The following is a 26,618-nucleotide window of genomic DNA, read 5'->3' as shown; positions in this document are numbered from 1 at the left end:
ATTCGACAGTTCTCGGGGGCCAGTCACGAACATGTTCCAAGGATACCCCTGTGTTCGACGCGGCCGCAATTGCGACTCGGCGTAACGTGTTGCTTCGCGCGAGAGCACACGATAAAATTTCACAAATACAGACATCTTTGTCGGGTTGTTAAAACGCGAGCGGACGATCGCATTCGCCCGACGATTCTCGCGCGACGGCGAGGATACTCAATTCGGACTCAAGTATTTCCGCGAGTCCCTCAGGTGTTTGACGACTTGTCTGGCGAAGGTGCTCGCCTCGTTCTTGCCCGAGCCGGCGATCTCCTCTATCTTCTCGATCGGCAGGCTGGTCAGCAGGTCCTGTATGTATTTCGGATTGGTGAGGCCGTACGTGATGGAGTGCAGGACGCGCAGGCAGAGCAACTGAACCTCGTCCGGCAGCGAGTCGTTCCTCAGATAATGGCCGAGGGTGTCTCCTACTCGGGATTCGATCAGGTGCAGCAAACCGGTTTCATTCACGCTGACGTTGTACAATGTCATCAGCATCAGCCTGTAACAAGCGCGCTGCAGTTGCGGAGGGAAATGTCGACACTCGTTGTAATCACCGCGAAGACGTTTGGCCCGTCAAGGTCACCGGGAGGCTGTCCCCACCATGCTGGTGAATCACTCCGTTGTTCAACCCCTACCCTTTGACTCTCCCTACCGTTAGAACCGCCCACAGTGCGAGATAGAGTAAAATATTTTGGTCGGTCAAGGTCGTTGAGTGATCATTCCTATCATAACATTCGCTCACACCGCTCGCCCAATCAGCTATCTACAAGACCAATCCGTGCCGTTTGTTTTTCAAACACGGGACGGTCTTTCGATTAATCATTAACGCGTTAAGCGCCATGTCAGTCACCGGTGACTGACGCTTCCGAATGACTAAAAACTAATCGTAACGTACAAGACAACCGACGTGAAATAAAAATGTTTAACAACGCAAACGTTGCAAATAATTCATAATTGTTCCTGCTTTTCTCTAAACGCTTCAGATTTTCGTGGCGCTTAACGTGTTAACGCGTACGTCTGTAAAATGATAGGCGCATTACTTCTTCAAAGAAAGGGAACCCTGCGACAGCGGCAGAGTTGGCATCAGGCTCACTATCTTCTGCACGAAGTCCTTGCCGTTCGGGTTGCTGATTAGAAATTCACGCCCTTCGGGGCTCGCGGATATGTTCGTCACGATGCCCAGCAACGCGATTATGAACTGATATTCGGCGTTGCTGGTCGGAGGGAACGCGGCCCGGTAGGCTTTTACGAACGCCAGGAAGCTTCCGTCCGTTATCAATAGGAACTCGCCGATCTTGTGCTGAAACTGCAAGGGAAATTCGTTGCCGACGTGCTTCGGACGGTCGCCGTGCCGCGGCGGAGAAAAATATTCACCGCGGAGAGCCAGACATCGACGATTTCGGGAAACCTGGACGCTCGCCACGTGAGGTTACCCAGAACTGCCCCCAAACTCGTGCAGTACGCGCTCTGATTCAGCATCTACGAGAGGACGGAGATCAATCTCTCTGACTTTTAATTAACGCGATGACTGCCACGAGAATCTCCAGCGGTTTGAACAGTAATACTTATTCTTTGACGACAAAGGCAAATGATGTTGAAAATAAATGATCAATCGTTTATCACAGCAGTCGTATTGCGCTGTGATCGAGTTAGTTATGTTACTGAATATTATTGAAAATCAAGCTTCCTATTGTAATTGTTCTTCAGCAATTTGGAAGTGGCAGTGAACGCGTTAGAGGAATTTTCAAATTTCAAAAGCGATTTTGATCGTTTGGAATTATTGCCAAGTCACTTGTTCTTTCAGGTACGCTATTTCCTCTTGAGCGTTTTTATTCGCCTCCGCTTGCTGATCCAATTGGGCACGCAATCGTTCGCATTGCAACTCTAACTCCGCAATTTTGTTCTTCTCTTCTGTATACAGGAAAAAATATTCTTTTACTTCTGTGCTTTAACTGTATTCATGATAACCAAATGTTCACCTCTTTCCTTGACCAATCGTTCGTTCAACGACTTCGGCAGAGATTGAATGAGCTCCTCTATCCTTTGACCATTTTCCAAAGACAACTTTTCCAGATCAAGATCCAGCCCGATATCAGCCATTGCCCGAGGAACATCTTTTATGAAGTTGTGGACGCTGTTTTGCACGGTGATCAACGTGTCCTCCACGGAATCCTTGAAAGGGAAATTCAAACGAATCTATATACTCACGGAAATGCACTTCCTTTGGCGTTACTTCCGGTTGCTCGTTTTTATCGTATAAACCGCTGAAGCTGATATGTCGTTGGTGGCTTAGTGGTTAACGGGAATTAAAGAGATAACTCGCGAAGCGTAAATATCACGTACGTACCAAAAATACTTCCTCGTCTTTCAAATTTATTTCATCTTCTTGCTCATTTGACTCCATCTTTACTCGATTGAATTTTGTCTCGATGTACATAATTTTCATCTAGAGTTAATAAGCGATTAACGGCATCGAGAATGTCTCAGCATGTCCACAGTATTTTAAGTGTATCATTGCAATATCATCTTGACAGTGATCCAACCTAAATCTTTCCCGTGCACTGAAAGAAAATTTCAAAAATCTGCGGACGTTTGCATGAACGCGGTACAATGGAAAATAGTTTGAGGCGTTAATCGTTATATAAACGTGTGTTCATAGGTTAACTATCGCTCACTTGGAAATCATTCTTAGAATTATGTGAATAAAAATTTATTGATAATGTGTTCGGTGTATGCATTAAAAAAGATGAAATTAAACATTTCTCCGTTATCAAAAATGTTCTGATAAAAATAGAGACCAAATTATCGAGTTATACTGTGATGAAGCAACAACCAGTTTTGGCGGCAAATGTTATGAAAGATATCTGTACCTTTAACTGTGATTTTTGAATATTATTATATACCTTCTTTGGTTTCTCAGTGTCCATTAATGGAATAAATAATGTCTTGAGCACAAATTAAACGATGTTTGTAATTGAATATGTTCAATTTAGCACATATATACTTGAGAAGCATTTTTACGTTTCATTGTGAACGCATCCTAACGCACGCGATGCATACAATTATTTACCCAGCGTGGCTTGCATTTTATGCGTCTTCGAACACCGTATAGCGTGTGCGCGTCTTCGTGTTATGATGCAAAAAATAGCGTTAATTATAACCTCGCGATTAGAAGCTCTTTTATTTTTCAATCAGTCAAGATCTCATTACAAAATACTGTTGTCGACTAAGTGAAATTACGTGTAAGTTACATAAATGTGTTATTTAATGGTTCCATACGTTACAGTTTCATTCATGAATCCTTTGGTATGCGACTGTAATCAAGCGTTTACTTGAAACAATATTCAATTTATTTTCAAATTTGACTCGTGGAATACTGTCGAAAATTTAACGTTTTGATAAGTACAGTACAGATTCTGTGTGAAATAAGAAGTTCTTCGTATATTTAATATAATCGCTGTAATGTTATATAACGTTTCTATAAAGGTCATCCGCGGTGATTAGGTAGAAAAATGAAGTTTTCTGAAGGAGATACAGTACTTGCCAAATACCCGAGCACGTCTGATTATCAGAAGGGTAAAATATTAAGTGCCAGAGGTGATCAGTATAGGGTGCAGTTCGAAGCTGGCATCGAGTATATTGTTCATTCAACCGATATTAAGGTACTTCATTTTATAATGCTTAGGTTTCATCGATACATTGCTACAGCTTGATAAATCATTTTGTTGATATTGTAGGCTAATAGACGATCAAGAAGTGCGGTGAGATCTCCCAGTAGAGGTAGAAGAAGTTCTACTAGAAATTCAGCTAGCAGAAGATCTCCAAGTAAACGTTCACCTAAAAGATCCCCAAGTAAATATTCACCTGGAAGGTCTCCATCTGCTAAAAGAACATCAACAAGAGGTAAATTTGCAAGGATTTCCTTGCCACGAATAGATGTATCTCAAGGTAAATGAGTTCTGTTTTTCCTAATTCTAATGAATTAGATTAAAAGTGTAACATGATTCTTTTTGGCTGTGTTGTACAGATATACCTGGTACTAAAAATCTTTCGAATACAAAGAGTACAATTAAAGATGAAAATTTTATTGAATCAATGCCTCTTCAGTCTCGTTTAAAAGAATTAGGAACTATTACACGTAGGTCAACAAGATTACTTTCTGCTACAATAAAACCCGCATCAGACTATAAAATGGAACTGCTGACAAGAAGTATTAATAGAGCCGTCTCGCTTCCAATAGAAAGGAAGAAACAGCTGCACGATTTGAATATTGATGGAAAAGAGAGAGGTCTCTCAGTGCAAAGAGATCAAGTGGGTTTCTTTTATACGCACAAATGGTGTATCTAAATTACACTGATTCAACTAGAGTATTGTTTCAGGATTTGTTAAAGATCACGAATTACGAAAAAGAAGCGGAACAAGATTTACAGGCAATAGAAAAGCGTAAAATGGAAATAAACATGCTTAACGAGCCGCAAGAATGGGGAGGCTGGTTCGGAACTCTTGTCCTTATATTTTTAGCGCCGTTGCTTATAATATTACCACAGTTGATGTGCACACAGAAACAGTGTAAATTTGACTATCCTAAGATACCAAAGGATCTAAACTCCTATATAAACTTAAAAGCTTTCGGAACGTACTTGGGATTTTTCTCGTTTGTTACATTAGTTTCAGTCATTCCGATCGGAAGAAAGGTTGATGGTCTTCAAAACAGAATCGGACGACTGCAATATCGTTTAAACGGTACTTAATACTATCATTTTGTGACTGAATGTTCCAGTAAATGTACGTAATAACTCTGAACCTTCTTTTTCCAGGATTTTTGTGTGCAATTTTATCGTTACTTGTATTTATCGTGTGTGTATATACAGAACTGGGAGTTACTGATCTCATTATAAACAATTATATACAGTTTTCAATCAGTGGTTGGCTTATTGGAGTAATCCTGTCGATACTATTGTTCGTTAAAGGAGGCAAAGCTCCGGTCCCAAATCTCAATATACAAGGATCCACGAACAGTCGAATCTATAACTTTTGGCAGGGACGAGAGATAAATCCACGAATTGGTTCGGCGGATATTAAAATTTGCATTTTTCGCTCGGCCATGATAGCTATGGTAGTACACTTTAAACAAACTGACTCTGGGCGTACCATGTACGCCTTATATAATTGTATTCACATTTTAGATGCTTATAAATTTAACCATTGTGATCAAGTCAATCGAAGAAGCAGAAAGCTACTCTATAGAACACCTTCATATAAGTGTTCTGTTAATTGCTTCGTTACAAGTAATCTATGCGATGGATTCACTATTCTTTGAGTCTACAATTTTGACGACTTTTGAAGTAATGTACGAAGGGACTGGTTACATGTTGTGTACCGGTTATATGCTATATCCATTTTTACCAACTCTTATAACAAAATATGCCCTGGTCAATAAGTATGTAATAAACGAACATACGAAACAAATGTACTTAGGTAAAGCACAGTTTCTTTAATACTTTCTTTCCAGGATAAAATTCAGTTACCTATGCGGGTGTCCTGTATTCTTCTTTGTGGTTGGATACTTACTTTATAGAATTAGCAACTCGCAGAAACATGAATTCAGAAAAAACCCTCTATCTCCGGCAGTAGCCCGTAAGTATGACGTTTCTTTTGCGTTATGTGTTCAGACATTTACAATATAATTTAATACAAGTTAATGCTAAAAGACATTAATTTATTTTGTAGATTTAGATACTATTTCTACCATTCGTGGTAAGAAGCTAATAGTATCTGGATTGTGGGGTCATGTAAGGCATCCAAATTACTTGGGTGATATAATTATGTGGTGGTCGATTTCATGTGTAACCCTGGCATGTGATATTCTGCCTTATTATTATGCGATTATGTGCACAGGACTTTTAGTCCACAGAGCAATAAGAGACAATGAACGTTGCAAAATGCGTTACGGGTTGGCCTGGGAACAGTACATGTCGCGTGTAAAATACATGATTTTATATCGTATATTCTAGAGCCACATATTATGTACACAATTTTAGTAAGGTATTTTTAGATATTAAAATGTGACACAAAGTTGTACCTTTTAGTATTTGCAATGCTCATTATTTTATAGAATGACGTTTCACTTATCTCTAGCGAATGATAATATTTTAAACATTAAGATTCAGTGATCAAATCGTGGAGTCAAATGATGGCGACTCAAAAACCAAAAAGAATGATCATGGCACTTGATGTTTAAGTTTAATTGTACAGTTGATCTTTTAAAATCTGTAAAGTAAGAACAAAAGTGCTATTTTATTAAAAAAAGACATAAGAATTACATATATATTTGATTTTAGAAGAAAGTATAAAACAAGCTACTTGTTGAGACAATTTATATGTACTATAAAGTATATTTCTATGATAAAAACATTAAGTAAGACATTTTATACTTTTTATACAGATATGTGTAATTAATAATTGACAAATAAATAATTTTTCTAGTACGTGCATGGTTATAAAATTGTATAATTCTATTTAGGAGATATATGTAATATTTGACAAGAATTAATAAATGAAGAAGTTGTATTTGAAAAATGACGCGTACTTTTTCCTTTATTTTTTTTTCGGCAAACTTCAAATTATTAGAGTAGAGGGTTCGTGACATCATCTCGATTGGCGGGTACCGGAAGACATGACAAAGCAGGAAGAGATACTTACAAATTTGGTTTCAGTCCACAGCAACAATTGTCAATTTTGGCTGTAAAAATGGCAAGTTTTTTTGGTGAAGTGGTGTTTCCAGTTTCCAGAGCATTTTGGGAGGAAGAAGATGAAAATGGATCGAACGGGCATACAGTCAGTCAAAAGTAATTTTAAATTTATTAAACATAACCTCTTCGTCGTAACTGTATTTTAAAAATTTCAAATATTATTTGAATATATATTGAAATATATACATATTTCAGAGAATTTTCTGTTCGATGGTTAAAAGAAAAGCCAACTGAAATGGATACGTTAATTCTGGTTGAGGGAGAAATGTTAATTGGTAATATATTTTGACGTTTGCCAGCAACGATAGTTACTACTGTATTATAAATGTTCATGTGGAAATTATAGAGTTTTCTAGACAATGTTTATGCCAAAATTCGGAAGAAGTATGTCTCGTGGAGGATGAGGATGAAAGAAAGATGTGCATAATTTATCAAGTTAACAATGGAACGTATTTATGTGTTGTGTCTCCACGATTTGATGTGAAGTTTTCTGGCAAACTAGTGGACAAGGTAAGTAATTCAATTAACTTGAATCATTATGGGAAAAGTATTGCCTGTAATTAACTTTATTAACTTTATTAGATCTCTGAACTGATATTAAATGTAAAATGCACTATTTCTATAACTTGTCGTCATATGTCACAATTTAAGTGTAAAGATAGACCAACAGTACCATCTTTTCTGAGAATGTTGAGAACAAAACATGGAGAAAGCATTTCTAGTTCAAAAGAAATTCTTTTAGAACAGCCAAATATTGTATACGGGATTGCAGCAGGAGGTTGGTACTGAAATGAAATTATAAAGCACGTTTTAAGATAAAGTTTTAATGATAAAGTCATATTTTCTCATTTAGTTTTGTCCTATGCTGAATTTATGGAGCTGCCATCAGTTTTATACGTGTTGTATACAGACAGTTTTGTATTAGATTCCGTGTCCGCAGAGCCTCTCTTAAAGTTATTTACAACAATGAACTGTACACTCCATAACACTACATTTACTGGAGAGAATTTTTTTAATAAAGGAAATCTTTATATGTAAACTTTGGCTGATTGTTTCAGAAATTTTGTGCCAATTAGACAGGCTAAATATTCAAATATCCAAGTGTTAATGATACAAATGTTTTATAATTAAATACTATTGTCCATAGCAAACCTTACATATGTACAATATTTACAAAACTTTAATTAGTATTCATTTTAATAATACTAACTTTAATTACGATAGTAACACTTACATTAGCAAAAATTACATTTTTGGCGTGATAAGTTTCCATGTGTTAAGGTTGTGGTGGGTAATATGTACGCGGTGCAGGTGCTGGTGGTACAGGATTACTAGGAGGAAAATACGATGCATTTGTAGGATAAGGATATGGTTGGAATGGTGGTTGTGTTGTAGTAGGAGCTGGTGGTGCAGGTCTAATGGGACCAGATGAACCAATATGGTGCATAGGGGGAACAATGTGATTCATTGTATTCACAGGAGGTGGAGGTATAGAAACATTTGCTGGAGGAAACGCTGGTGGATAGTTCGTATTATTTGGCGCAAAATTAGCTGGATATGTTGGGAAGTGCGGTGGCACGTCCATTGGTTTCATTGTTTCCGAAGTATCTGTCGCTGGACACCCGTTTGATGAGACTGGAGGTACTTCAACTTTGGTAGACTTCCCTGGTGTAACTATAACATAATATTAATATATTAGAAAATGAAAAGGTTCTTATAGGTGACAGTAATAAGGTACTATATGTCATTTGTATATACCATTTGGTGTAGTAGATGCAGATTCAGTAGGAGGTGGTGGTATAGTTCTATCTCTACATGGTTCATTAGATGGTGTCATGGGTGGTGAATCTGGTGGCTTTGTGTTATTAGCTTGTGAATATAAATCTAATACTTGATGACATATATCTAAAATTAGAAAAATTATATACAGCATATACATATAGATCTTTGGCTGAAATCGAGGGTCAGATGTATGTATACGCGGAATACATAAATTTAAGTACCTTCTAACAGGTCCATAGTAACATCTTCAACGAACATGTCCCACCAGCGCAAATGTTTCGGTTGCCTTCCATTCCAATCTACCACTTCGAATTTACTAAGTTTCCCTGCTAAATACATAAGGGCAACTGCAATTATTTCTGGCTCCCACTGTAGAGATAATGTGGTACATAAACTGTAAAAAGGAGAAGAGTTTTCATATAGTATTTTAATTAACTTTTACAATTATATCTTTCATTTTTACCTATCATTGACAAATGTCCAAGCCATTTGAACCATTTTTTGTAGCTTATTTTTATCACCTGTAACACATTATTTAAATTTCAGCATGCTACTTTAGGTATAGAGTCATGTAACATTTGTGGAAACATAAATTACCTTTAAGGCATTTGGCATATTTTAATAAGTAACTATATGGATGTTCCACTTGCAAGTCGAATTTAATAGTTTGTAATAAGATTCTTTCCAGTGTCATGACCTCTTCCTATGAAGAGGAAATATATATTAATGTTTACATTAATGTTATTATCTACAGCATTCAATTGCAAGATACTGACTTTAGGATCTTCTCCAAATGTCATGAATTTTTGTTCAGTTAACAAAGTTTTTGCCGTCTTAATGATGTCCTTACATTTTTTTGGAGTTTCCTCTACTTTGCCAGCCAGAAATAGGCAGCAACAAGCGGTTACCTGAGTAACATTAGACATAAAATATCTCTCTTCGGTGAACTATACAAAAGATACTTACATATCGAGGAAAGTTTTTAAATGAATGAAACATATAGAATCTATGAAAATAAACAACACCAGTTGCCATTGTATTGTATCCCAAATCCATTTTTGTTCCTGTGTCAATGATAAAACGTGCACCTTCTTTCCTATATCTACATTCAGTCTCATAATCAATTCCATCCTGAATGGATGGAGTGTTCCTTAGTTCCTTTTTTTCATAATACCAGCATGGCATTTTTATTTTTCTAAAAGTAATAATTGATATGTCAGAACTACCTACATTTACATAAACTAAATTATGAAATAAATCATTGCTTAGTAAATTTTGAAATATACCGAACGACTGATGAGACGCAAAAGAAACTTGTGTAAATTATTGAAAACACAACAACTGAATAATACTAATCGTCACGAAAGGAATCATTATAGGTTAAGGTAATCATCAATGTGAACAATACTCTTTTCTTACTTACTTCAACTATTCTTTACAAATATTATCACAGAAGTTTCTCCGCTTGAAAAGTAATATCTGCAATTTATAGCATAAACGGTTTAAAAAAGTTTTGTTGCGAGTAACAAACACTGATCACTAAACGCAACACTGACAAAAACATACCATTGCATGAACTTAGCAGCAATTCAGTCATGTCTGTCAATAATTCGTGTTATAGTATATCCCTAGTGGGTCCTAATTAACAAAATGTATCATTGAAACGGTCTGCGTTTTAAACGCAAAAGACTGCTCTTAAATTTGTCCATAATAATATTAATCAACAAAATTTCCCACGAATCGTTCAATTGTAAAGTATTCATTTAAATAACAAATTATCCTCGAGAAGAGAATTGCAGCACCATCTAACATTAAAAATATCGTACTAATTGGACGAACCTACATATCCTAAATTTCTGTCAATTACTTGGAAGTTGGAATGATCAGCTATAGATGGTGATATAAGTGCTTTCAACACATTTATCATTTAAATTAAATATTAATAAAAAAAGCTACTATTAACTCTGCATAGTGCTAATACATTATACTGAGACAAATGATCTAACACTAATGAACTAATTTTTTTTATAATAAGAAACCTAATACCTTCCATTTCATCTAATCTTTAATTACGATTCCTGTATGAATCATTACTTATCGAAGGATCTGCTGGGGATTTTATCCTAGTAACCACAAGAGCCTTCGAATAAAGTTTTGAGTTATTTGTACAGAATTTGAAGTTGTATATATGCGATTGGTATTAAAATATGATATTTCTTTTCAGAACAGAACAGTAGAATTTCTAGTCTCTAATAGCATTGACTAGAATTTCTGAAATTTTTAAAGGCAGAGATTAAATGAAATAACGTTAAAGCTACATCATTTATTGGATATTAAATTGACGGAACGCTTCGCGTAACGTATCAAGCCAATATCTTCTGACTGATTTTCTCGTATAATAACACGCATTTGTCTTGTCCTCATTTATTATGTTTTTTTTTTAAATTCATTGACGTATAACTTTCACCAGAAACGTTTCAGGAATCATTTTATTATCAACTTGTGCACAAGTGTCGTGATTTCGGATCTCCTAATAATAAAAAATGTTAATAACAAGGAAGGAATGTTAATAACGAAAATAAATCCACTTGCTTCGTTCGAATTCGACTGAATTAATTGTTTCCGTGAGATGTACTTATTGCGTGCGTTTTATTATCAGATTTCGTAGTTCGATTTTTTTGTCTTTGTTTGTTGACAGTCCAATCAATAACGCGTATGTTAAGGTGACTTCTTGTACTTAATTGAAGTACCAAACAAATTTGATATAGTGTGTTACATATTCCCAGACGTTTTTGAACCTTTTGTGCTTCGAAACATTATATTTTGAGTATATATTTTGTCAGAGACGCATATATTTTGAAGTATTTTCGTTCAGTTTTGGTAAGGTTTGTTGTAAAGCAGCCATTCCTCTCGGCTATATTTAAGGTCGCAAAGCAGGTGCTTCCGGTGTGTCAGAAATCTGGTTTGAACGCCTTCGCTTTAACGTATCGTGTGCGGTCTTGTATAAACTAAACGCAACTAAATGATAATTTATGACGACCGTGCACGCGGGAGTATTTTACGACAACTTCTACAATTTTGCGAATAATAACGCAACGTCGAATATAATGCCGTTAGCGAATTTGACGGTTCCTTGGTCTGAACAAAATGTGAATGAAAAGGTATCGTTATTTCACTTGTCAAAACAGTTATAATGCTTTTAAGACAGTCTTGTTATAATTGATGACAGTTGAATTGTAACAGAAAGATTGTACGCGACAATCATCTCTATTATTCAGGAAGCTGTAGAGATTCTTTCAGCAGAGTCTCAGGAGGAAGCAATGATTACCCAAGGAAATGCAGTTGAGCCGCGTTCAAATGGGTGTTCTGAGTCTCATGAGATCGAAGTACGAGAAGTGGTACGGGATGGTCATGAAAAAGCAGATCCATCTCAGTTTGAGCTTCTCAAAGTTCTTGGCCAAGGTTCTTTTGGGAAGGTATTTGTGTTTCCCAGCGATCAGAAAGAAAAGTAACGTTTGTCGTGTCCTCATATGAATTAAATTCTTGGGTTATTTAGGTGTTCTTAGTGAGGAAAGTTATTGGTAAAGATAGTGGAACAATTTATGCCATGAAAGTTCTGAAAAAGGCTACATTAAAAGGTGTTTATCGAGTTAAATGTATGAGAGTAGCTCTGAAAGCTTTAAGTTAAAGAACTAATTTATTAAAATGTCTAATTTATATATTGTAATCACACAAGACAGATTTTCAGAGCAATTCTTACTTTAAGCATTCTTTTCTTTTTTAAGTGTTCTAATGTTTTGCTATTGCCTCAGTTCGGGACAGAGTTAGGACAAAAATGGAAAGAAACATATTGGTGGATGTTGAACATCCATTCATAGTTCGACTGCATTATGCATTCCAAACGGAGGGAAAACTGTATTTAATTTTAGACTTTCTCAGGGGTGGTGATCTATTTTCAAGATTAGCTAAAGAGGTAATCTTCCACTATTCGAGTAGATTTACTTTTCAGGAGTAATGATTCATTCTTATCATTGTTGTTACAGGTGATGTTTACTGAAGATGATGTGAAGTTTTATTTAGCAGAACTTGCTCTTGCGTTGGATCACATACATAAGCTTGGAATTATATACAGGGATCTCAAACCAGAAAAGTTTGTAATACTTTACTTATCAGTAATCCAAATATTATACGACCATATTTCATTATAATCTCCTGATTTATAATAGTATTCTTCTGGACACTGAAGGCCATATCTCTTTAACCGACTTTGGCCTAAGCAAGCAACCTTTAGATGATTGTAAGGCATATTCCTTTTGTGGTACCGTCGAATACATGGCACCAGAAATTGTTAATCGCAAAGGGCATTCGTTCGCCGCTGACTGGTGGAGCTTTGGTGTTCTTATGGTTAGTTGCAGTAACATCTAACGACCGCTAATTTTAATGTTTATTACTTATAAAATATAAATTTCGAATTTTTAGTTCGAAATGTTGACTGGAGCTCTTCCATTTCAAGGCGTTAATCGCAAGGAAACAATGACACAGATATTAAAGGCAAAGCTTAGTATGCCACTAAACATTTCACCAGAAGCACAAGCACTTCTCAGAGTTCTGTTTAAAAGAACTCCTGCAAATAGACTCGGATCTGGTAATGTATTTTTTTTTAATTTAACAGAGAGTATACTGATACTAAATAAATTTACTCTGTGATTCTGTTATCATTCTAGGCGGTGTAGAAGAAATAAAGAACCACGTATTCTTTGCGACAATCGATTGGGAAGCTCTATATAAAAAAGAAATAAAACCCCCCTTTAAACCAGCTGTTAGCCAAGATGATGATGCATTTTATTTTGATAGCGAATTTACATGTAAAACACCTGAAGGTATTGATAGTTTAACTTCTATTGTCTACTGAACATAGCAAACTGGAATTGTTACAACATTGTAGATTCTCCTGGGGTACCTCCAAGCGCCAATGCTCACGAACTGTTTCGCGGCTTCAGCTTCGTAGCTCCGTGCCTTCTTGAAGATCACAATAAAACACCTGAATATAAAAATTGTGATAGTCTCAGTGCAAGTTTCCCAACTTACGTGAGTTCCATATGTGTAACCGACGAGTATGAATTTAAGCAAGAAATTGGTAAAGGAACGTACAGTACAGTCTATTTAGCAGTTCACAAGGCATCTAAGACAGAATTTGCAGTGAAGGTACAATGTCCAATATTGTATTACATCGGGTCGGTACTGTTCATATGGTAACGTTAATTTGATCATAGGTAATTGAGAAATCAAAGAGAGATCCAACGGAAGAAATTGAAATTTTGCTTCGGTATGGAAGACATCCGCATATTGTAACATTAAGAGCCGTTCACGAAGACGATAAACGAGCTTATCTTGTGTTAGAGTTGTTGCGAGGTGGGGAGTTGCTTGACCGCTTGTTACAAAGGCGTAATCTTACAGAAAAAGAAGCTGCCGAAGTGATGTACACAATTACTAGCGTAGTTCATTATCTACATGAAAATGGGGTATATACATACACGTTGTTCACTCAGCTTTACATTAATTTACATATGTCACATGTTAATTGTGTAATAATTAGGTTGTTCACCGGGATTTAAAGCCATCCAATATATTATATTCGAAACCAGGAGCTGATCCGTCGTCACTTTGTTTGTGTGATCTCGGATTTGCGAAACAACTGCGAGCAGAGAATGGTTTATTAATGACCCCGTGTTACACGGCAAATTTTGTAGCGCCGGAAGTGTTGAAACGTCAAGGATATGACGCGGCATGTGACATTTGGTCGCTCGGTGTTTTGTTATACATCATGTTGGCAGGGTAATTAAACCGCTGTCCGTTAACTCCCTCGAAATTGACGTATTATCCGGCGCTAATAATGTCAATTTTGCATATCAGATATACGCCGTTCCGCAATAATCCTGGAGATAGTGCAACCGACATATTAGACCGTATCGGACCTGGTTTTATAGACACTGAGAATGGTATATGGTGTCAGATCTCGGTCGAAGCTAAAGAATTAGTGAAAAGAATGTTACACGTTGATCCTAATCGAAGGCCTACTGCAGCTGCCATTTTGAAGTACCCGTGGATTAGTAATCGCCATCGTCTTCCGCAGAAAGTGTTACCGTATACTGTTAAGGATCCACACAGCCTAAAAGTATGCTCCGCTTGTTCAGCAGTAGACTTGTTTTTGCACGTGGGTATAATACTTGAAATATACATTTGTAGAGAGCAGTAGCAGAAACGTACAGAGCAATGTCTAGTAGTCCAAGATCTCCTCATATTGGTCCCGTTGTTATGTCCGAACTGGCACGTCGAAGAACGCAAGCTAAACCGTCAGGTCCTACCGAAGTTTAAACGATCTTCCATTCTATGTAGATGAGAATCAAGGGGATGAAATTATATTGAATAAGGATGTAAGTTCAAATAAATCTGCCACGCACACGAGAGTACATCACGCTAAAAAGTACAAGGGGAAGACATTTAATGTCGCTACGACTACTAATCTTACTACATTGCTACTTCTACCTATTGTTATTCTAACGTTTATTAAGTGTGAGTGAGTATCTATATTGGATCAATGAACATAATGTGATATATATTTATTTATATATATATTTTTTTTATGTTAAATGTGTGTGCATGCATTTCTACATGTGTGCATTGCCATACTGAGATTTAACATACCCTAATCTTAGCAACCAAAACATAGTAATTTAAAACAAAATATATATATATGTATATATATATATATTGTACATTTTTTAATTGTTCTTTAGTTATATTTTTATTTTTGCGAAACGTCTACGATATATATGTATATATATATATATATATATATATACACACACACGATATACATATATACAAAAAAAAAAAGACTATATTTTGTCAATCTAAATCTAGCATTTCTTGTGCAATGTTCAAGCGTAGCTAGTACATAGTAATTTTATAAGAATGCCGTTACAGATTGCTATCATTCTAATTCTAACTACCAAAATCAATTACTGTTCCGGTTGAAAGAATTCTGTATGTGTATAGAATAGATAACATGTTTAAATTTATATTTTCGATTTTAATACAATACACAAATTAAAGAGAAAAGAACATATACGAGGATGATATCAGGAAAATTTTAAATCTATAACCTGTATTGTAAATGAATATCATTCAAATATTAAAAATAATACAAATAAATGTGCAAAATATATATTTAATAAATGCAAAAGTAAAACACATTTAACTTATTCTTTGATATCTATTAATGACGAATATTGTATTAATTGCAACAGCTCTCCCTCGTGTTCGAATGGACTTAATGTTTGCGCATAAACCGTTTACGTAATTATTTACGTAAGATATGATATCGACATTCCTTCCGGACGTGCGACGCGCGTTCCACGGACATAGGATGCGAAGCATGTTTTCGTTATCGAAACGACATATATTTTTACGAGAGAATTATCTTCCTTTAATAGCAATAACTTGTAAAGAGGATATTAGGCGGTGAAATAAAATGCAAATACTTCCAGAACCGCCATTTTCGTTAAACAGAAAAATCAACCGCATTTCTCGTTAAACCAAAATCAAAATCCAATTTCTCAATATTCAACCTATTCCCGATAACGCGATTCCACCGTACATAACCTTTCAACATAAAAAAAAAATAAGATTTCAATTGAAACGTTGAAAACTTGTATCGAAGAAAATATACGTATCTACTATATAATCTGAAAACTAAATATGAATTTCTGTCGGTCACGCGCGCAATACCCGGAGCTGTTTTTAATTCATAATGCGGCTGTGGAAGGCGCATGCGCTTGATATCAAATGAAAACGTGGTAGCCTGTGTTTCATGCTGTTCCTTTTCCAACCGCGGACGTTCTTGGTTTTCTTCGTCTTTACATCTGATATATCTCTAGCGGTTGTCATTAATCCCTGAATCCTCTGTAAAGGTGAGATAACTTTTATCATTTGGTTAATTCCCCTTGCTGACTGACAGGAGGTTTGCGAAGGGGGTAGTTGCGTGGTCTCCTGCGAAGCCAAGTCGTTCTATCGTTTTACCGAATTCTTCTTCGTGCCACATCTCAAGAATAATGAAATAGAGCGATAGGTTGATTTGTCGTAATTCAAACCATAGAATCGCTTCGGGATCTTATAGATTAAATATGCCAGGATCTCACTTCTTCCGTCCAGTGAGCACTTGTGAAACGGAGTTTGTGCGATTTGCGGTATGTTTTCCACTTGAAAAATCAATATTACGAAGGGCCTGCAATCCGACTTCACCCCCATGGCTTGTAAGGGTTCGGACACGCTATAACAGCCGCCGGTTTCGACGCCGGCGTTCATATCTTCATCGCCTGTCCATTTGATATCGCGAGCTTGTATTTACGCTGGTCTCTCCATAATTATGATATTTCCGGCATTTCAATCAGCTGTTCTCTCTGTTGCTGCATTATTGCATTCGTATCCACCTCGCGATAGGTTGAACGAAATTTAACGCTTTTTTAGTGCATCTCTCTAAATTCCACACGGACGTTCGCTTTCTAAAACATTAACATTGTCTTTGTCCACAATCTAGTTTAAAACATTTTACGGTACACAATCAACTCTGTTTAAACGTTTTCGTTTTTTATAGCTTCTGAGGACTCTTAGATGAGATTATATTATTCTTTTAAGTATGATTTCGTTTTCCATTCTTAGAACACTTGCCACAGGTATGAAGTGATTCTGCAGTTACATGAAATTTAATTGTTACGTAGATTTAGGTATTATTACGTTTGCATTTATAGTTTTGTTCAACATTTTTTACGCAACTCGGCTATGCAATAGTATTCCAGATCCGATGATTATATTAGAAATCTATCATGTTCTGACAATTATTTCTAGGTGTTTGTAATATGCTCCAAAAAGGCCCACGTACATTAGTTTTGTGTGGTCCATCGGGAAGTGGGAAAAGTACGTTCATAAAGAAGCTGTTCGAAGAATATCCAGACAAATATGGCTTCTCTGTTTCTCATACCACTCGAAAACCCAGGCCTGGTGAGGAAGATGGAAAGCATTATTACTTTACAAGTAAAGAGAAAATGGAGAAACAGATAGAGCAGGGAGAGTTCCTTGAGACTGCCACGTTTAGTGGTAACTTGTATGGCACTAGGTAACTTTTTATGATAGCTAAACATTATTTGTCGTGTCTATTTCATTAACAAGATACTAATGTGTTTAGTAAACAGGCGGTGGAAGATGTACAAAGAGCAGGCAAAATCTGTGTATTAGACATTGATATGCAAGGAGTAAAGCAGGTGAAGCAGAGTTCTCTGAATCCTCTGTACGTATTTGTCAAGCCACCATCCATGGATGAGCTTGAGAAAAGATTGAGAAACAGGCAGACTGAAACGGAGGAGTCTTTGCAGCACAGATTGTCTGCTGCAAAAGCAGAAATAGAATATGGTATATATGCGTTTAATATCTACAGTAAAGATACGAAACAAGAAAATCATAACAGACTTGATCAAAATTACAGGTGAGAAGCCTGGTAATTTTAATATAGTAATTGTAAATGATAATTTCTCTAAGGCATATGAAAAATTAAAGGAGTTTATTGATACAGAGATACAACAATAAACTGATGCAGGTACAGTACATGATTTGCATGCTATGTACTATATGATTTCGAATCACTCATATTTGCACCTTCAATATTCTTGCAGACTGTTGAATTAATGTTTCCTAAAGGAGTACGTTTACTGAACTTTAGATCATAATTATTTTTGTATATCGTTACGTGGCTTATAGCGATAAGTAATTGTATGATGTGCTGAAAGAGGAACTTATATCTGAAGAAAGGGACTCGTGAATGAACTTAGGCAGATAATTTTATACAACAGTAAGTTGATTCTAATATTGAAGAGTAAATATATGTGTATACAAGATGCTTAAAGTCTTGTACGCGCCAAATTAAATTATAAAACTTCATAATGATACTTAACTATACACACCTATAAAACGGAAATTAGATACTCGTGTGGTTTCGAATAAAACCATGAACAGAGGAGATTTGGGAGACATAGAATATGAACATAGTCCGTTTTAGAACAGTACTTTACATAAAACTATAGTTGTCCATAAATTAACGTAGACCTTCGTTAAATTATTATATTGATCTTGCAGCTGTATAAATTAAACTCTTACTTTATACGACTACAAACACACAGTACAATAATTCGACTTTTAAATTGATACTAATTGCCTGACTTACTTCGTTTCGTGCTGCTTCTCATTTTTCTAAGTGTACAGTCTTCGACGTAAGAGTGACGTATGTACTTTACCGTTCGTTCGAAGGTCTTTTTTCATGCTACGTGCTCGTTGACCAGCTCAAAGGGGGAAAAGAATTTATTTTTACATGTGCGGAGCGATCGAAGATGAGTGAAAGCGTTAGTTATATGTATGTATGTATGTAAATATCTTCGACGAACGTGTCCCCCAGCTGCGTAAGCATGAAAACTAAGAAAACCTGACACGGTATAGGTCTTAGTGTGTTGTATAATAATTTCAGAAGCCAATATATTTATTTCCTCGATTTCTGCTCTCCGGAATTCACCGCATTGGCTTCCGAGCGACTCAAATGTTATTCTCTTCCGCGAGTCTTGTTGTTCTTTGTTGACTTTGCGGCTGTTTGAACAGCAGTACGACGCTAGACCCTAGTTGAACGTTTTAACGATTTAATACCCAGTGAATAAGTATGCGCACGAGTGTTAATTCCAATTCTCGCTGTCGCGCGACGAGAAACGATTATCACGGCGAAAGATATCCGAAACACAAAGGGCGAGGGGAGGAAGGGAAGAAGAATCGGATAATTAAATATAAATATTCTAGATGTAGCTAACTGAGACTATCCACCAAACGAAGTTGTGTTCCAACTCATTAACTGATAAGTTCTATCGTGTCGATAATATAGGTGTCTCATCCGAGTATAAAATAAACGACAAGCGAACGAGAATCGCACGGACATTCCTTCGAAGAATATTCGTTTCAAAAGCGGGGAAGAGCGTTCCCGCGTAAACGTGTTGTTACGAGCACCCGCGGAAACCAAATATTTTCCTAAACGCGGTTAACTACTTGTTAATACATGTGCGGTTTTATCGTGTATCTCATTGACGATGAATACGAAAGTTGAAGTAGGAAGAAAGCGTAGCGATGCATATATGTACACGTTGTTAGCGAACATTGTACCATTGTTGTAGCATAATACATTGAATAAACATTTCAGACAACGTATCACTGTTCACGGTTTACCGTCGAGACTCCGGCGCCTTCCAAAACGTCCCCAAAAATTCGATCGAGAAAGACGTTCGTTTACGGTTAAGCCACTTATATTCCAAAGGCGAAGTAGAAAGGACAAAAGCAGGAAAGAACCAAACGGGAATCAATTTCAATAGAACCCAATCAACGTCCACCTCGCCGACTACATCAGCGCAGAACCACCGTAATTCCATAACGCCAAATACGAAAGCATCCTCGTCAATTCCTCCATCAGCCGATATCCTTCAGTTGCCCGACAATCAAATTCACGGAGCCTCGACGTCCTCTGATAATTCACGACTGATGACGCTTCGAGTAATCGCGCTTCGGCCATTCGCCGTGGTGATGCCTGGTCTTGTGCCTGGGCACCTCGCTGACCTCGATGGACGTCACCTTCACGTCCTGCTTCCCCTCTTGCTTCCCGATCTCCTCTTGGATGAGATTGTCCCCGTAGTTCCTGGGAGCAGCCTCGTCGGTCGCCTCTTTCTTCGGAGCTGCGCTCTGCGCTTCGTTCTCGGCCACCACCGGTTTCTTCGAGAAGATATAGTTGATCACCTGGGGTCTGGGTGCGAAGATGTTCTCGGGTGGATAGGGATCTTTCAGCAGAGACGCTGGGAGCCTCGGCTCCCGCGGAGCTTGGTTTTGATATCGGATCGGCCCGAAGCTCGTCAGAGTGTCTCTCCCCGCCAGATCGCGGGCAGCCAATCTTCTCGCCGCGTCCGGCATCCTTTGATCAGCCGACTGAAACGGTTCCTCCCGGATTTCCTCGTACAAGTCGCGGTTGAAGTCACGTCCATCCTTGAAGGAGTCCGACAAGCCCGGCCCAATTCCTCGGGCTGACCGCTCGATCCCGTATCGCTCCTCCGGGACGACGATCCTGCGGCGATAGGAGGGCTCCTGGTACTTGGCGCGGTCCAGGTAACTCTCGATCGTGTTCCAGTTCTCCAGATCGCGGGAGATCGCGCGTCTAGCCAGGTTCGATATCTCCTTTATGTCCAGAGGCTGGCTCTGGGCCTGCGCGGAGAAACCGGCGTCCTGCGGAGGACCCCTCGCTTGGTTCAACGCGCCGCTCAGTCGAACGGCGCTCTCTGGGTACGCCAGTCGCTGCGACGGCACCTGGTACGTCTTCTCCAGGACAGCCTCCCGGTCGAAGAACCGCTTCTCCGGGTAACTGCCGCGGGACTCGTCGCTGCTGTCCGGATAATAGGCCTCGTAGAACACGGGACCTCTGTCTAGGTCGTAGCTCTCGTAGCTGCGACAGAATTAAAGGATTATGCGACCCGCGCGGGCTACGGGAACTATGCGGAATTCAATTATCCCTGTAGACCAGCGTGAAATTAGCTTGGATTTTCGGACGGACGATTGTTTCTTGTTACGATCTCGAGTTGATTTGCTGTTAGAGGATTGCCTGGAACCACCGGGATGGTTCGCAGGATAATTACTGTTAGAAACGCTGGATTTCGATCCTAGCACGGTTATAAGCTACGCGGAAGTTCCACTTTTATGAAATTTTCGTGAAATTGTACTTTAATATCCTCCCTTGTTTAGCGGAAACGTTCTTTAACTACTGCGCTCGTCGATTAACTCTCGGACGCGCGGGTTCGTTAGCTGTTCTATGAAACGAATTATTTCGACTCTTCAGGAATTTCGCGTGTCCCGACTTCGACGCGGCTCAGCAAGCGAAACTCGGTTGCCGTTTTTCGCCTGAATATGATGTTGTGTCGAATACTCCGAAGGACCGCGATTCGATTTAGCTACCGATGTTTTTGCTCGAGCGTGGGCGTTCCAACGGTACGAAGACGGAACGGTCTGGGATATGAAATTTCATCACGTCCGCCGTACTTTCGTTCGTCTTTCATTCTTCCTCGGCGTTGAAACAATTTTCTGCTCTGGATATTGCTACCGGCCGAAAGGAAACTGCGCGAACTTCTTTGGGAGTCGAACGGAGGTTCCTGGAGTTCGCGGGGCTATTTTCTGTTCTTCCAACGATATTGCAAGAGCCGCCGGGTTGCATTAATTTCTTAATTCCCCGAGGATATTTCGTCCTCGCGTTTCAGCTCCTCTAAAAACGATCGCGTCGCTACGCGGCCACAGAGAGGCGAACGTTAAATACGTACCGGTGTACCTCGGGGTTCCAAGCGTAGACGGATGATATTCCTAGCAGAAAGGAAAACACGATTAATTAACCGAGGCGAGGAACCGGGGAATTTGGGACGGTTAGGTGTGCGTGCGCTGCTGAGCAACAGTTTGGGGTTACATTCTAAATTGAAGCGGGCAAACAGACATTTGTGCCACGAACAATCGTCAAACGACTGAGTTTGTTTACGAAATTCGAGAATTCACAGTGACGCTAATTGTCCTCGAAAATCGACTTTGAATTACGATGGCGTACCGTGTTAACATTAAAATCACCCGGCAACTAGACTGATTTACTAACAATCGCTTGCAAAGATTATAAAAATAGATCTCTTAAGATATTCTCTTCGCTACAATCTTCCGGTTTAGATGATTTCTTTCCTAAACGCAGTCCCTATCTTAACTTTAAGTTCTATCTTCCGTTAGTCACGCTACTGTTAAATATTGTTTATTTATAGTATAAATTCTTAACACTCAGAGTGCACTTATACTTAATATAGTCAAGCCACAGTCGATGTAGCACATATTTATCCCCTAATTTCATTCTCTCGCGATATAGAGCAGTAGCTGAGTAATGAATAAAAGAATAACGAAGAAAGAGGTGTTACGAAAGAATAACGAAGCAGGGAGTGCAGATGAGATTCGGGTTAGGTCAGTGTACGTACCAATCAAAACCGTAATCGCTATCGTGGCGAGCAGACACACTTTAAGAGCCATGATCCTATCCCGGAGCGACGAGAACTGAGCCTCTGGGAGGGACGTGTGCGCGTATTTTCAGATCACCCGAAAATAAACCGTCGTTTCCTTCGGGGCCTCGCTGACTAATTCTCGCGCAGAGAAAGCCGCCGCTGGAAAACTTACGACGCGTCTCGCGAATACAAGGGGCGAATTATTAACCGGCCCGGCGATTAACAGCGGCCATCTTGTCGGCCGGCCGCGTCGGGGGCCCGCCATCTTTAATTCACCGCATTGTTCGCCATCGGGGCGCACAATTCATAATATATACTTACATAAATACTTACACGCTCCGGTCGAAACGGAGTCGGACGTTTTTACTTCATTAAAAAATTACTGCGCAAACCTGATAGCTTCGTTTATGGAATAATCAAACGGGAACGCCGCGTTTTAACACAACTACCGAGCAAATTGAATTAGTCTTACTACGTATTACTAAAACAATTTCTTTCGAAGTTTCTTACGGAAAGATCCATTATCTTTTCAATGATTGCGAAAGAACAATTTAGGAATTGTTCATTTTGATCTATCCGGCAGTTCCAGTGTCAAAGTTCAAATATCGCCGTAATGAGTTTACAGTCGGCCGAGATTTTCATATCGCCGTTATTTGCCGAACGGCCGTTCGTTTAATATTCCCGTGAAATTTAGTTAAAAGTTCGATTCGTTCGACTGTCCGTTGCGCCGGGGCACTCGAATATTCTGCAAACGGAGGGAAACTGGGATTTAATAGTTGCTCGTTCACTTACGCGCCGCCTCTTTGTAACCGTTCGTTTCCGCTCGATTCTAATGTTGTATGCGTTATTTCCCTGTACGCAGCGCGAGCGGCGCAAAGTGGGCTCGATGAAAATTACGTACGCTACGGGAATATAATTTATTTATTAAACTGACGGCTTATTATAAACGCGCCCGCGCACCGGTAACTCGATTGCTCGACGGAGTCTCGTCGCTCGTTTCTCGTTCGCTCCCGCTCCGGTTACCGTTGTTGCCGTCGTGCTTCACCTTTTTTCTTCACGCCGCTATCCACCGGATACAAATCAAATCTCGCTTCCAACCGGGAACAGAGTGACGCGCGCAGAAGCGGCACACTGCGCCGGAATATTATTTAAACGCGCGACCTGCCGCTGACAAATTCCGCCGCCTCCTCGCCGCAAACCGAACGGAATCCGCGATATTCCACCGCAACGAACCCGTTTTCATCGAATTTAACGCGTTATTCCTATGAAGGACACTCTTCTGAACGAACACGAAAGTAAAACACGGGATTCCAGCGCGGAGAAGAGCTCCGTTTGTGCGCCGCAACGATCGGTCGACGCTAGGTTCGCGACACTAGGTTCACGAACATTTTATTCAGCATATACATCGATGCATCGATATCCGTTCGTATAGATCTCCGAAATTATAGGTTTCAAAATGGATAATTCCATGTATATTCGCGTAATCCGTGTCAATCGAAACGAACGTTTGCCGAATAATGTTGGTAAAATTCAGCGTAAACTCCCTCGTTAATTTTCGCTCATCCCCCAGTGAGCGTATGTTTCACGCGTTTAAAGCGGTTAGATTATCGGAAAATAAGTTCCGTCCTGTGCACATAGTTTCTCGTTCAGACTCTCATTTCGAATTTATACATTCGATCTCGTTTCAATGCTTTCGTCGTAGCGGGCGTGGCAGGACGGCGAATGAGAATTGAATTTCCTGGGAAATCTTCTGGGCTCGAGAAGGGTTTTATGGGCGCTGAGGGCGTCTTTACGAGGTCCTCCGGATTCTAGTGGCTGCGGCACTTGTAGAGGAATTCTGGTATTTCGGATCTAAGGTCTGGGAATCACAGGAAGGTCCTCGCAGTGTCTCTTGCATTCAAAGTCCTGCGAATCCTAAAGCCTCGGAGACTGTGAAGAGATCTTCGCCCGGTGTTTTGGATTTAAATGGGATCTTGAGGATCCTAGAGCCTCGGAGACTACGAAAACATCTTCGCACAGTTCTTTGAAACAAGAAAATCAATATCGATGAAATACGAACCAGTGGATTAATCGCGATTTTTTATAAAAGTATCTATTTCTGTCGAAAATGATACGTCGGGTGACCTGTATTGTGCTCGTAATCAATGTACTTCTTCCAGAGGTTTTCATTTGGGTCCCAAAGGATTAAGATGGCGTTCCTGCTACTATGACGTAAAAATCCGCGAGTAATTCCAGGCGAGACACGCCGGAATATAGGACGGGAGCTGCCCAGTCACACACAAGAGTCGAGTACGCAACGTATACCGAAGCCCTTTGGCAACTTTGCTACTTTCGGAGCCGCAGCGTCGACGTCGTCGAAAGCAACGGCCACAGAGGAATCCGCGGGACTCGTATTGCGGTATACCGTGTCGACCGCAATGTAAAACAGCGCGGAATTCTCCGAAATTACCCTCGAAATTCTTGGCGATTTCCGAATTGCCTTTTTCCATAAACACGTGTACCAGTCACGAGTGTGGCGGTTTATCCTTTTCCTTGGATAACCAATATTCGCCAAGTATTTCGCGAAAATGAAAGCAACGCGCGATATTTCACTTGAACATAGTTTCATTCACTGTAACATGGTATTTGGTATGTTATAACACTTAATTGAGAATAATATAATATCATTTGATGTGTAGTAATTTAGTTGAAAGCTCTACGATCAACATTGTACAGATAAAGCATCGCGGAAAGTGCGACGAAACATTTCCGGTGCCAAACATTGTTCCTGTTTACCGATTCAATGTTTCCCTGGTTCGCGATTGGCGAGCGTTCGGTAGAGTTTCCGATTTTCCCGAACATTTTCGCGTTTCTCCGTATTATTTTAATAATCGACAGCCGTCCTGAGTACCCGCCTCGCTAAATATTCATTCGCCTGTTCCATTAATTGCAACGGACGGATTATACGAATGCACTTCGCGTCCGCCGACAGCCGCGGAGTGGCTCATGCAAAAATACATTTTGTATGCGTCGCTTCAGCGAGAGTTTCCTCAGGGTTCTATCGATCAGCGCTTTCCTCTCGGTTAGCTTCCTCGAGTGGATCGTACCGAATCGCGGGCACGATGAAATGCTCGCTGCCACTCCGGTGTCCCCGGTTCGAAGTATGTAACTGTTCAGCGGGAATGCCGAGGGAAATATTAGGTCTACCGGGAAGTTCTCTCCGCTTTCGAATGAAAGGAAAATAATACATTTCCGATAGGGTAATTCCTACATTCCTATTACGATAATTGCGCCTGTTACAGTAATTGCGACGGCTCTGCGGTTCAGATTGCTCGAACCCGGAAATATTTAGAATTTTAATGAGAATTTAAAGTATTTGAGAATTTTAATGAGAGAATTTGAAGTGCTTGAGAACTTTAATGAGAGACTTTGAAGTATTTGAGAATTATGATGAGAGAATTTAAAATATTTGAGAATTTTAATGAGAGAATTGAAGGTATTTGAGAACTTTAATGAGAGAATTGAAAGTATTTGAGAATTATGATGAGAGAATTGAAGATATTTGAGAATTATGATGAGAGAATTGAAGGTATTTGAGAATTTTAATGAGAGAATTGAAAGTATTTGAGAATTATGACGAGACAATTGGAAATGCTTGACAATTTTAACGAGAATTGAAAACATTGGGCGATTTTAGTAATTTTTTTTAGCGTCGCACTGAACTTTGAAACGTTGCACCGGCGATTCGTCGATGACACTTGGAGGGGTGTGGAAATCCGGATCGAACAAATCAAATGCTTCTTTGAATAGCGATCCCCTGGACAATTGCGTAAGCGACGCTATCTCGTCGAGGTAGGAAATACGTGGAAATTTATTCAAAGTGTCTGTGGCCAGATACCTGGAAGCTTCGTTCTCACGTTTGAATGGGTGA

At 39.1% G+C, this 26,618-nt stretch overlaps 7 protein-coding genes across 18 annotated transcripts; 4 read left to right on the top strand and 3 right to left on the bottom strand.

The window, feature by feature from the left end:
- Positions 1-207: 207 nt before the first annotated feature.
- LOC116423902 (heat shock factor 2-binding protein) lies at positions 208-3,503 on the bottom strand. Of its 2 annotated transcripts, XM_076370060.1 has the most exons (7): positions 3,310-3,503; positions 2,378-2,591; positions 2,010-2,202; positions 1,823-1,941; positions 1,405-1,509; positions 1,071-1,336; positions 208-529 (listed from the first exon to the last, which is right to left on the bottom strand). In XM_076370060.1, exons 2-7 carry the CDS (start codon positions 2,474-2,476, stop codon positions 208-210), a joined length of 1,104 nt encoding a protein of 367 aa, XP_076226175.1. In that variant the 5' UTR covers positions 2,477-2,591; positions 3,310-3,503. The 2 variants fall into 2 exon arrangements, with proteins under 2 accessions (XP_076226175.1, XP_076226174.1); XM_076370059.1 differs by lacking the exon at positions 3,310-3,503 and having other exon boundaries at positions 2,378-2,643.
- LBR (lamin B receptor) lies at positions 403-6,518 on the top strand. 4 transcript variants are annotated; one of them, XM_076370057.1, is made up of 10 exons: positions 403-637; positions 2,104-2,369; positions 3,517-3,692; positions 3,768-3,978; positions 4,058-4,341; positions 4,410-4,773; positions 4,848-5,146; positions 5,217-5,470; positions 5,543-5,667; positions 5,761-6,518. In XM_076370057.1, the coding sequence occupies exons 3-10, from the start codon at positions 3,543-3,545 to the stop codon at positions 6,042-6,044; spliced, it is 1,971 nt and encodes a 656-aa protein (XP_076226172.1). In that variant the 5' UTR covers positions 403-637; positions 2,104-2,369; positions 3,517-3,542; the 3' UTR covers positions 6,045-6,518. The 4 variants fall into 4 exon arrangements, with proteins under 4 accessions (XP_076226172.1, XP_076226171.1, XP_031825483.1 ...); XM_076370056.1 differs by having other exon boundaries at positions 403-1,834; XM_031969623.2 differs by lacking the exons at positions 403-637; positions 2,104-2,369 and adding an exon at positions 3,059-3,272.
- A 152-nt stretch (positions 6,519-6,670) lies between these two features.
- On the top strand, positions 6,671-7,854 carry PSMG1 (Proteasome assembly chaperone 1). Its single transcript, XM_031969629.2, has 5 exons — positions 6,671-6,878; positions 6,978-7,057; positions 7,129-7,292; positions 7,365-7,560; positions 7,636-7,854. The coding sequence occupies exons 1-5, from the start codon at positions 6,781-6,783 to the stop codon at positions 7,818-7,820; spliced, it is 723 nt and encodes a 240-aa protein (XP_031825489.1). The 5' UTR covers positions 6,671-6,780; the 3' UTR covers positions 7,821-7,854.
- Positions 7,855-7,886: 32 nt separating this feature from the next.
- On the bottom strand, positions 7,887-10,340 carry CycK (cyclin K). Its single transcript, XM_031969627.2, has 9 exons — positions 10,131-10,340; positions 9,988-10,043; positions 9,531-9,759; positions 9,341-9,472; positions 9,162-9,267; positions 9,028-9,085; positions 8,786-8,958; positions 8,541-8,687; positions 7,887-8,456 (listed from the first exon to the last, which is right to left on the bottom strand). The coding sequence occupies exons 3-9, from the start codon at positions 9,747-9,749 to the stop codon at positions 8,059-8,061; spliced, it is 1,233 nt and encodes a 410-aa protein (XP_031825487.1). The 5' UTR covers positions 9,750-9,759; positions 9,988-10,043; positions 10,131-10,340; the 3' UTR covers positions 7,887-8,058.
- Positions 10,341-10,714: 374 nt separating this feature from the next.
- On the top strand, positions 10,715-15,818 carry LOC116423898 (Ribosomal protein S6 kinase II). 4 transcript variants are annotated; one of them, XM_031969620.2, is made up of 14 exons: positions 10,715-10,761; positions 11,490-11,725; positions 11,843-12,040; positions 12,121-12,202; positions 12,377-12,537; positions 12,608-12,714; positions 12,791-12,968; positions 13,044-13,209; positions 13,289-13,444; positions 13,510-13,769; positions 13,838-14,086; positions 14,161-14,399; positions 14,478-14,739; positions 14,811-15,818. In XM_031969620.2, exons 2-14 carry the CDS (start codon positions 11,597-11,599, stop codon positions 14,937-14,939), a joined length of 2,316 nt encoding a protein of 771 aa, XP_031825480.1. In that variant the 5' UTR covers positions 10,715-10,761; positions 11,490-11,596; the 3' UTR covers positions 14,940-15,818. The 4 variants fall into 4 exon arrangements, with proteins under 4 accessions (XP_031825480.1, XP_031825479.1, XP_031825481.1 ...); XM_031969619.2 differs by lacking the exon at positions 10,715-10,761 and adding an exon at positions 10,786-10,919; XM_031969621.2 differs by lacking the exon at positions 10,715-10,761 and having other exon boundaries at positions 10,929-11,725; positions 11,808-12,040.
- Positions 15,819-16,369: 551 nt separating this feature from the next.
- On the top strand, positions 16,370-19,859 carry LOC116423916 (guanylate kinase). 5 transcript variants are annotated; one of them, XM_031969670.2, is made up of 7 exons: positions 16,386-16,537; positions 16,744-16,813; positions 17,221-17,299; positions 17,472-17,739; positions 17,809-18,032; positions 18,106-18,216; positions 18,293-19,859. In XM_031969670.2, exons 3-6 carry the CDS (start codon positions 17,263-17,265, stop codon positions 18,204-18,206), a joined length of 630 nt encoding a protein of 209 aa, XP_031825530.1. In that variant the 5' UTR covers positions 16,386-16,537; positions 16,744-16,813; positions 17,221-17,262; the 3' UTR covers positions 18,207-18,216; positions 18,293-19,859. The 5 variants fall into 5 exon arrangements, with proteins under 5 accessions (XP_031825532.1, XP_031825529.1, XP_031825530.1 ...); XM_031969669.2 differs by lacking the exon at positions 16,744-16,813 and having other exon boundaries at positions 16,372-16,537; XM_031969673.2 differs by lacking the exon at positions 17,221-17,299 and having other exon boundaries at positions 16,387-16,537.
- On the bottom strand, positions 18,164-23,080 carry LOC116423915 (uncharacterized). Its single transcript, XM_031969668.2, has 3 exons — positions 22,685-23,080; positions 22,001-22,040; positions 18,164-21,135 (listed from the first exon to the last, which is right to left on the bottom strand). The coding sequence occupies exons 1-3, from the start codon at positions 22,734-22,736 to the stop codon at positions 20,178-20,180; spliced, it is 1,050 nt and encodes a 349-aa protein (XP_031825528.1). The 5' UTR covers positions 22,737-23,080; the 3' UTR covers positions 18,164-20,177.
- Between the last annotated feature and the right edge of the window lie 3,538 nt (positions 23,081-26,618).

The sequence above is a fragment of the Nomia melanderi genome, chromosome 8, assembly GCF_051020985.1.
Source record: "Nomia melanderi isolate GNS246 chromosome 8, iyNomMela1, whole genome shotgun sequence".
Taxonomy (NCBI): domain Eukaryota; kingdom Metazoa; phylum Arthropoda; class Insecta; order Hymenoptera; family Halictidae; genus Nomia; species Nomia melanderi.
Note: the sequence above shows the minus strand (reverse complement) of the source record. Positions and strands in the feature narration are given on the sequence as shown.

Excerpts from the sequence above, each read along its gene's own strand:
- LOC116423898 (XM_031969620.2), top strand. The coding sequence starts at position 11,597 with ATGACGACCGTGCACGCGGGAGTATTTTACGACAACTTCTACAATTTT. Across the intron at positions 12,203-12,376 it reads GAAAAAGGCTACATTAAAAG|TTCGGGACAGAGTTAGGACA; the intron begins GTGTTTATCGAG and ends CTATTGCCTCAG. Across the intron at positions 13,770-13,837 it reads AGACAGAATTTGCAGTGAAG|GTAATTGAGAAATCAAAGAG; the intron begins GTACAATGTCCA and ends ATTTGATCATAG.
- CycK (XM_031969627.2), bottom strand. The coding sequence starts at position 9,749 with ATGCCATGCTGGTATTATGAAAAAAAGGAACTAAGGAACACTCCATCC. Across the intron at positions 9,268-9,340 it reads CATTTGGAGAAGATCCTAAA|GAAGAGGTCATGACACTGGA; the intron begins GTCAGTATCTTG and ends TCCTCTTCATAG. Across the intron at positions 9,086-9,161 it reads ATATGCCAAATGCCTTAAAG|GTGATAAAAATAAGCTACAA; the intron begins GTAATTTATGTT and ends AATGTGTTACAG.
- LOC116423915 (XM_031969668.2), bottom strand. The coding sequence starts at position 22,736 with ATGGCTCTTAAAGTGTGTCTGCTCGCCACGATAGCGATTACGGTTTTG. Across the intron at positions 22,041-22,684 it reads AGCGATTACGGTTTTGATTG|GAATATCATCCGTCTACGCT; the intron begins GTACGTACACTG and ends CCTTTCTGCTAG. Across the intron at positions 21,136-22,000 it reads TGGAACCCCGAGGTACACCG|CTACGAGAGCTACGACCTAG; the intron begins GTACGTATTTAA and ends ATTCTGTCGCAG.
- PSMG1 (XM_031969629.2), top strand. The coding sequence starts at position 6,781 with ATGGCAAGTTTTTTTGGTGAAGTGGTGTTTCCAGTTTCCAGAGCATTT. Across the intron at positions 6,879-6,977 it reads GGGCATACAGTCAGTCAAAA|AGAATTTTCTGTTCGATGGT; the intron begins GTAATTTTAAAT and ends TACATATTTCAG. Across the intron at positions 7,561-7,635 it reads ATACGGGATTGCAGCAGGAG|TTTTGTCCTATGCTGAATTT; the intron begins GTTGGTACTGAA and ends TTTCTCATTTAG.
- LBR (XM_076370057.1), top strand. The coding sequence starts at position 3,543 with ATGAAGTTTTCTGAAGGAGATACAGTACTTGCCAAATACCCGAGCACG. Across the intron at positions 3,979-4,057 it reads ACGAATAGATGTATCTCAAG|ATATACCTGGTACTAAAAAT; the intron begins GTAAATGAGTTC and ends TGTGTTGTACAG. Across the intron at positions 5,668-5,760 it reads TCTATCTCCGGCAGTAGCCC|ATTTAGATACTATTTCTACC; the intron begins GTAAGTATGACG and ends TTTATTTTGTAG.
- LOC116423916 (XM_031969669.2), top strand. The coding sequence starts at position 17,263 with ATGATTTCGTTTTCCATTCTTAGAACACTTGCCACAG. Across the intron at positions 17,300-17,471 it reads TCTTAGAACACTTGCCACAG|GTGTTTGTAATATGCTCCAA; the intron begins GTATGAAGTGAT and ends AATTATTTCTAG. Across the intron at positions 17,740-17,808 it reads GGTAACTTGTATGGCACTAG|TAAACAGGCGGTGGAAGATG; the intron begins GTAACTTTTTAT and ends TAATGTGTTTAG.
- LOC116423902 (XM_076370060.1), bottom strand. The coding sequence starts at position 2,476 with ATGAAAATTATGTACATCGAGACAAAATTCAATCGAGTAAAGATGGAG. Across the intron at positions 2,203-2,377 it reads AAGACGAGGAAGTATTTTTG|GATTCCGTGGAGGACACGTT; the intron begins GTACGTACGTGA and ends TTCCCTTTCAAG. Across the intron at positions 1,942-2,009 it reads ACGATTGGTCAAGGAAAGAG|AAGAGAAGAACAAAATTGCG; the intron begins GTGAACATTTGG and ends TCCTGTATACAG.